The 8,134-nt window shown below is 37.0% G+C and overlaps 1 protein-coding gene across 2 annotated transcripts in view; it reads left to right on the top strand.

The window, feature by feature from the left end:
- Window positions 1–8,134, top strand: part of LOC106871860 (uncharacterized) — a 41,866-nt gene that overhangs the window by 9,671 nt on the left and 24,061 nt on the right. For both annotated transcript variants that reach the window (XM_014918597.2, XM_014918605.2), the window contains exons 2-3: window positions 2,070–2,229; window positions 3,758–3,872. In XM_014918597.2, the coding sequence (XP_014774083.1) occupies window positions 2,070–2,229; window positions 3,758–3,872 (275 nt within the window). The remainder of the gene's footprint in view (window positions 1–2,069; window positions 2,230–3,757; window positions 3,873–8,134) is intronic.

Genomic DNA, 8,134 nt, shown 5'->3' on the forward strand with positions numbered 1-8,134 from the left:
ACCTCTTCTCCAGCCTGATCTTACTACTGAGGTGGTAACAAATAAAGTTAACCAACCCCTGGCCAGATACAAAGGTATCCGTCACTATGCCTCTTACACGCGTCTTCCATACTGTTTCTTTCAGTATGGCTACTACGCAGGAAAAACAAGCCTTCCTTTCCCTGTTGAGGGAAAGAGGCGGCACAATCTCGATGATAGATTCAGCTGATAGCTGTACTCTTCCCATCGATGACAACAGTTGTTCTGCGAAAACTATCACTCTAGTTACTTCCGGACGTTCCACAAATGCGTGCAAGACGGTTTCCCTGTCCTGCTCGCACCTCGGACATGTCGGTGATACGGCACTTCCGTGCCTTGACAGTTTATCACGAACAGGTAACGCCGCACGGAAGCACTGCCAAGCCAGAGACTTTTGGTAATTGTCCAGATACCCCGGCCCGAAAGTTCTCCTGAACAGGTTGGTCAACTGATTTTCATCGTAGCCCAAGGTCTCCCACAAGGCGACTTCGGGCCTAAATCCCACTAACCCACTATAAAAATCCGCGGTGGAACTCCTATTGCCGGCATTGCCCACCCGAGAAAGTAGCTGAAGCGCTTGTCGGCACTCCAATTGCCAGTCCCCCAGCCTAGGTCTCTGCTTGATCCAATTACCAACGTCCGTTAAGGACGTTAATTACGGAAAGTAGAACCGGACGTGCGGTGACCACACCTGCTCTCCATCCAGGTAAAGCCAAAGGTGCCTCAACCTTAACGCAAATTTTCGCATCCTCAGCAAAGGCATCCCTAGCCCACCCTTTAGCAGTTTCTGGCAGCAGACAGAGCGTTTCACGAGTGGATTTCCTCCCTTCAAGCAAACTACTTACCACACAGCCTCTCCTACGCCTATGTACGTTATGATAACTTTACAATATACATCTCCAAACAGTCTCATTTTCAGAGGACACTCCGCTCCTGAAATCCATATAGCAGATTATGTTAGAGAATAGTGACTCTGAAATAAAACTGTCACTGTCTTGGTCAGTAGGAAATTAAGTGCTTCGCCCCAAAACTTTTCTGATTGAGTTATTAGTTTTACTGTAGAATTTGCGCTATGGTAGTTTTGTCTCATTTTAAACAGGTCATCGTTCAGAATCCATTGATTTCTATTGTTGTTGGACAAAACATTTGATGATAACCATTCTTTTTTAATAATGGGATATCATCAAAAACAATATCAAGCACTTAACAAGTAAAACTCCACATAAGCCCTAAATCAAAAAGAGCAGTAATAGATGTACTTTCATTTAACCATTTCTCGTTACAACTATTTTATCAATACAATTAAACCTTGGGAGAGGCATTATGCCGGTAATAAACACACGCACTGGTTCAGTCCTTTATTAATTTATAAACAGTATATAGTTTTTTTGTTAAATAATTTCATTGCACTCTTGCAATCTCTTCAGTAACTTGTCTCTCCACTTCTATAAACTATATACCGTTTATAAATTAATAATGGACTGAACCAGTGCGTGTGTTTATTACCGGCATAATGCTTCTCCTAAGGTTTAATTGTATTTCTTTCAACACACGTATCCACATCAAGAATCTTGCACACGAAATACACATACGAAATATTTTATAGTTCTTACTCCAGCATTCACATTTTTTAATATTTTCAACAAACCATTTTTATCAGTTTCAAACAAAATTTTCGACTTCCCTACAAATATACTAAATATGATTTCCTGTTAAAGGTGCTCGACGTTTTATTTCAGAGTTTTATGTAAGCTGAAGTTAACGCAGTAAAGTTCACTTCTCTGTGATGTGATTCAGAAAGCTGAAATTACTTTGAATATACCAAGTACTGACATGAAATTGTCTCCAATCTGTGCACTGGTGACAATGTTTATTGTTATTGAAAGTTTATTTTTATATGTACCACAAATGCTATGAAAACATAACCAGTATGAGTTTATAAATTCTTCATTAATAATAATAGTTTTATGAGTGAGAATAATAAATGCTTCACAAAGAAAAGAAATGTTTCCTTCACTTTACTTTCAACATGTTTTTTTTTTTTTTTTCAGAAAATGAAAACTTCAGAATTGATTATTTGTATCACTTCAGTATTGTTGATAGTGCTGATGGTTAGTGAAGGCTCACCAGCACAAAAATGGCGCCCACAAGGACGATTTGGAAAAAGAACGAACGAAATAAATAACAACCCCTTGTGGATGATTCTCTCTTGTAAGATAGCAATTTTTATTGATTTCTTCATAAATGTTAATTGATAATTTCAGTGTTTAGAAGTATTACAATTGGTAGGAGAAAACTGAGACTGAAAATATATATTTATCGAACTTGAGATTAAAAATAAATTATCTTTTTAGAAATATGTATTCGTTTAACTTACAAATATTCATATCTTTATTTTACTTGTATAAAACAACTGCATTTTAAGCAATCTTAAATTTGCACCCATTGGATTTTTAGTTTTAAATAAGTTAGGATGATGAGTGATTAGATGAATGGTCTGGCGGGTAAGTATCATGATTTCAATCTTAATGTAATTTTGTCATTAGTACACATGCTTCCTAATCATAACGTCTACTTCTGCATGATTACATTTTGAGTATAAATATATATTTGATCAGTTTCTTATATGATATTAGATTGAAAACTCCGATGCATAACGTCTGGGGACCAAGATATCACGCTTAATTGTTTCAGTCAGTCTGGTATTGCTTAGACTATGTATTTGCTTTGGTCAGATTGTTCCTTTGTGTGCCGTGTGACCTGCAAGATTTCTCTCCCCCCCCCCCATGTTCAAGGTGGGGTTTCTGATAACCTTCATGACCTATGTCCTCGCTATACTTCTCTATAGGAGTACAGGACCTATGAGAAAATATACATGTCAAGAAAGAAAAAAAAGATATCTTTCCGAATCTTCCAGAGTTCGGCTTATTGCTCTCATTTCCAATCTCTTTAAGTTACAATCCACTATCTCACTTACCTCCTTCAGTCTTTTCACTGACTAGCAATACTTTCCATATAGAACGATCTACCTGAGATCTATTGACATACATCACACATAGTTATTTCATCCAAAGAAAAGTCACCCGGGCGATTTACAAATCCAGGCTCACTAACAAACATGCATTCACACTTTCTCTCTCACTTTTTCTCTCTTTCTCTCTCAGTGGTTCTCGATATTTTTGTCTCATAAGAATATCTTGCCTAAACTTTTATCCTCGGAAATACATTTTTCTGGGGCTATGTCTGTATCCTCTTCACATGAACATAGATTGATCTGCAAATGCTCGGGCTGAATAATATTCACATCAATCTCACTAGTCTCGGAGAGACTGCAAAAGACTATGATCACTGCCCTTTCTCCCTGATTTAAAGTATGACAAAATATCTCGATTGTCAAACCATTCACTCCTAGTAACACTTAAAGCTCATAATTATTTTGAAATTAGACTAAATATGTTCTCTTGTATGGAGTTGAATAATTCATTCTATTGTGTGTTATGCAGTTTTTATTCGTAGGCTGCTGAAATTCTATATCAGAATTGGAATATAATATGATATATTTTACGTTATCCAAGATATGGCAACTCTACTTAAATTACCTAAAAAATAACTTTTTCTAAGTATTGAACTTTTTTTTTTTTTTTCATAGATTTTAAATTTAGAGAATCATTAAACAAACTTGCTTGAATATATAACATTTAAGATGATGATTTCTAATGTTAATACTAATACATTTCAGCTTCGAATAACAATAACGATGAAGCATTAACTTATGTTACTGGAGAAAAACCTGTGCGTCTCGACAATCTACTGTGTGTATCTATTGGATTAAAAAACGCTTATAAATGTACTCGGTATGTTGTAACATCCATAATATAATTATTTCTTACTCAATTATTTTCATATTTTTTTCCCTTTACATTTCTTTTTCATTATTTCATGTGTGCATTTCCATCTTAAGTTTTGTAATAAACTGTAGTTGGCAGTGTAAAGAAGAGTGCTGTGGATATTGTTTATTGGACATCTCTTTCACATTCTATAGTAGAATGTAAGTTCTTTGATATATGACATCAATGAATTAAACAAATTCATTAGTAAAATGAGCCCCTCCTCCTTAATTTTGCTCAGATTGCTTTCAATTTTGGTGTATCAATGCAACTCTGAATTTTGATTACGATCAACCAATTATTTTATCTCGTAAATTAAAGAATTTGATGTTATTTGGAATTAAAGTTGGGAAATTCGGGTAATTTTTGGCCAATCAACAGACAGCGTGGCATTAGCAGCTTGTTACCATGACAACCGCACGCTGTTGTCTGTGCCGCTGTTGTCCATGTTGATTTCACCCGCGTATTTTGTTTTAATTTTTCTGTGTGTGCGTTAGTATTTTTTACATATTTCTTATTTCATGTTTTGGGGACTTATTGACTCAGATAGCTGGATTTATGATTTCACTAGGTTAATTCTATTCATAAAAATTTAAATTAGAAATATTTCTTAGCTTCACATTTCAACAGCTTAACTGAAATTTAGCCCACGTAACAGGAACTGTGAGGAATGTCGTGAGACAGAGATAATGTGGGTGATACTGATAATTTCACATTATTTTTTTAATTCTGCATGCAAAAACATATGATACAGTTATTCTTTTCCTTGGAACAAATTCTTTGTTGACCAGTGTTATTCTTATCGTAGTTTACAAATCCAACACATGAAAACGTTACTCAACTTTGGAATTTTGGAGAATGACGTCCACTTTTCACACACACACACACACACACACACACACACACACACACACACACACATGCACTTATGTATTAATGATGTACATAAATACATGGCAGGTATACATAATACTGAAGCACGCATAAATTAAACACATGTAGACAAATATATTAATATATCAAATTTTTTAAAATAATAAAAACATGCAATCAATGAAGAAACAAAAGAAACAGTAAGATGTTGATTTTATTAGCTGTTTCTGTTTATTTAGAAACCTACAATGAACAGGTCAGACGCTAAACTATAAATTTCTCAAAGTACTGCCTTAAAGTTGACACCGCACCGCCAAACGCTGAAAATTTCTGTGTTGCTTTGGCTTAAAATATCCAGTTTTTTCGATGTTTAAACCTCTGACTTTTATCTCCATTTTTTTTTTCTCCACAACATCATATCTTCGTAGAAATGAGACTGGAAGGCTACATTATTATAGCCGATTTTCAGATTTTTTACTTCCTTTTAAAAAAAATGCATATTTCGCGAATGAAAAAAACTAGATCCCATTTGACTTCAACGTGTTTGAACCAATACGAAGTCTTTTCTCTAAACATGACTGTAGAAAGAAATTTTGGTCACCTAAGTTTCTTCGGCGGACACAGGTATTAAGAAAGACAAATGGTTACAGCCAAGATTCAGATGCTCCATCTTTACTACTTGACAGTAGTCAAAATACTTTCTCGCGAACAAATAGAACCAGACATATATGAAGTAGAGGAATGAAATTATCTAATATCGTGATGATAGGATATTGACCTTTTGCATACTCGTAAGACAAAATTTTTATATAGTAGTGGTGAATGAATTATTGAATCATACCAACAACTGTTAGATTCATGATACATCGACTCTGATGCAAAGTCAAACAGCTGAATTTTTTAAATGTAATATGTGTATGGGTGTGCGTGCGTGTGTGGGGGGGGGAGCGCACGTGTGTGCGTATCTATACTGAATAATCTTATCGTTAAAGGCGCGAAATTGCTATGGTTTTAGGATGATAACTGATGAGGTATGCGCAGAGCATGTCCATATACGGTGTGTGATTTTTCTCGTGTGTCTTTTGTCGTTCTTGTTCACATCTTATATTTGATTTTCCCATGTTCTATTGTCATCCTTCTGTACAATTTTAAAAATAATCTACCCCACTTTTTGTTCCTACTCAGTAGTATCCCATACAGTGGGTAATATTTGATGCAACGTTTCTCTCTCTCTCTCTCTCTCTCTCTCTCTCTCTCTCTCTCTCTCTCTCTCTCTCTCTCCCTCTCCCACGCTTTCTCTCTTTCTTTTCCGTCTTTCTTTTCCTCTCTGCTGCGTTTTTGTCTACCCCTTTCTCTTAACTGTTCTACTTCCTTCTCTCTTGTTCTAGGCACCATTCCTTTATTCCCTTTCTTTCTCTCTGCAATCTCTTCAATTTATATCTGCACCCTTTCTTCCTTTGCTTTGCTTCCATCTCTTCCCATGCCTTTTTCTCTTCCCTTCACTAACTATTTTCTCTCTCCTTCTTATTGCGAAACAACGCGATTATCTCGTTTCTTCTTTCACCCTTCCTTTTCGTGCTTGACTGCTGATCTGTTCAGTTATGCTCTCTTGGGTTTCCGCCTTAGCATTTACTTCAAACTCGAGTTCGTATATTTTTCCACTCTTTGTTCTACCGTTCTTTCTATTTTTTCATCCTTCTACCTTTTTTTCTATCTTTCCATCACTCTACTTTCCTTTTCAAGTCCTACACTACGTCATCTTCCATGAAGCGTTACTGTTACACATGTCTTGTCTTAGTGCTGTTTCTTAGCCGTAAGACCTTTATTTATATTCTTTTCATTTATTCTTTTATTTGTTTCTGTCATCTGACTGCGGCCATGCTGGAGCACCGCCTTTAGTCGAACAAATTCACCCCAGGACTTATTCTTTTATAAGCCTGGTAATATTCTATCCGTCTCTTTTGCCGAACCGCTAAGTTACAGGGACGTAACCACACCAACATCGGTTGTCAAGCGATGGTGAGGAGACAAACATATATACACACACACAAACAAACACACACGCGCACACACACACGTACACACACAAACATATATATATATATATACATATATATACGACGGGCTTCTTTCAGTTTCTGTCTACCAAATCCACTCACGAGGCTATAATAGAAGACACTTGCCCAAGGTAGCACGCAGTGGGACTGAACCCGGAACCATGTGGTTGGTAAGCAAGCTACTTACCACACACCCACTCCCACGCCTATGTATATATATTTACATATGTACCAACTACTTGTGTCGTTTTTCATTATGTCACCCTTTCTTTATTTTTTTCGTCACCGTTCTTTACGTTCGCTCACTTAATCCCAGCGGCTCTTTGCTACTGACGCCACCAAAATGAACAATCTTATCGTTGAAGGTGTGAAATTGTTATGAATTTTGAACGATAACTGGAGAGGAACGAGCAAGTTTCCATCTTGTGTGTGTGATTTTTCCAGGTGTTCCATTGTTGTTCTCTACCGCTACCGAGATTGCGTCACTGCCTCGTTCAGACGACGGTGTCATAGCTTCGTCCGTCTTCTCCTTCCAATGACCACCTCTGTCTCCGCCGGCCAGCATGCTATAGGAACTCGCAGTTCGTTGCTGCCCCTCGTCTGATGTCGCCTCGGGAACGTCAGTGGTTGTGCTCGTGCTCTTCGCGATCAATCGCTCGCTTTTTTTTTACATGACCGGGTCCTCGACGGAAAACAACGTGTGTCGATCGCAGATAATACCAGCATGAGCATCGACGTTCCCTGGACGGCATCGACTGACGGGACAACAACGAATTCGAGCTTCCGTAAAGTATGTGCATTTTTACATGAATTCTCAAATGTGAAATATGCAGGTGTGTGTGTGTGTGTGTGTGTGTGTGTGTGTGTGTGCGTGTGCGTGTGCGTGTGTGTGTGTGTGTGTTTGTGTGTGCGTGTGTGCACGTGTATACGTAGGCATGGTAATTCATGTCTTGCTTTTCGAATTTCACGTTATAGATCATGACATCAGACTCGAACTGCAATATAGGTAATCCACTTTGTCGGAATATAGATTAACCATATATATATATATATATGTGTGTGTGTATGTGTGTGTGTGTGTGCGTATGCATTGTACTAATCCATTATCGGTTGCATTACAAAAAACGTATTCAATCGAGTGGGCACACCATTGAAGCCCGCCGGGTCTTTGTACTATCCGGGCATCAAACTCATATTTATATAATGATATATCTATTTCTGTTTATCGTATTTTCTCTATTTATCTATCTATCCTTATATATATATATATATACATATATATATATATATATATATATA

Source organism: Octopus bimaculoides, chromosome 3 (genome assembly GCF_001194135.2).
Source record: "Octopus bimaculoides isolate UCB-OBI-ISO-001 chromosome 3, ASM119413v2, whole genome shotgun sequence".
Classification (NCBI taxonomy): domain Eukaryota; kingdom Metazoa; phylum Mollusca; class Cephalopoda; order Octopoda; family Octopodidae; genus Octopus; species Octopus bimaculoides.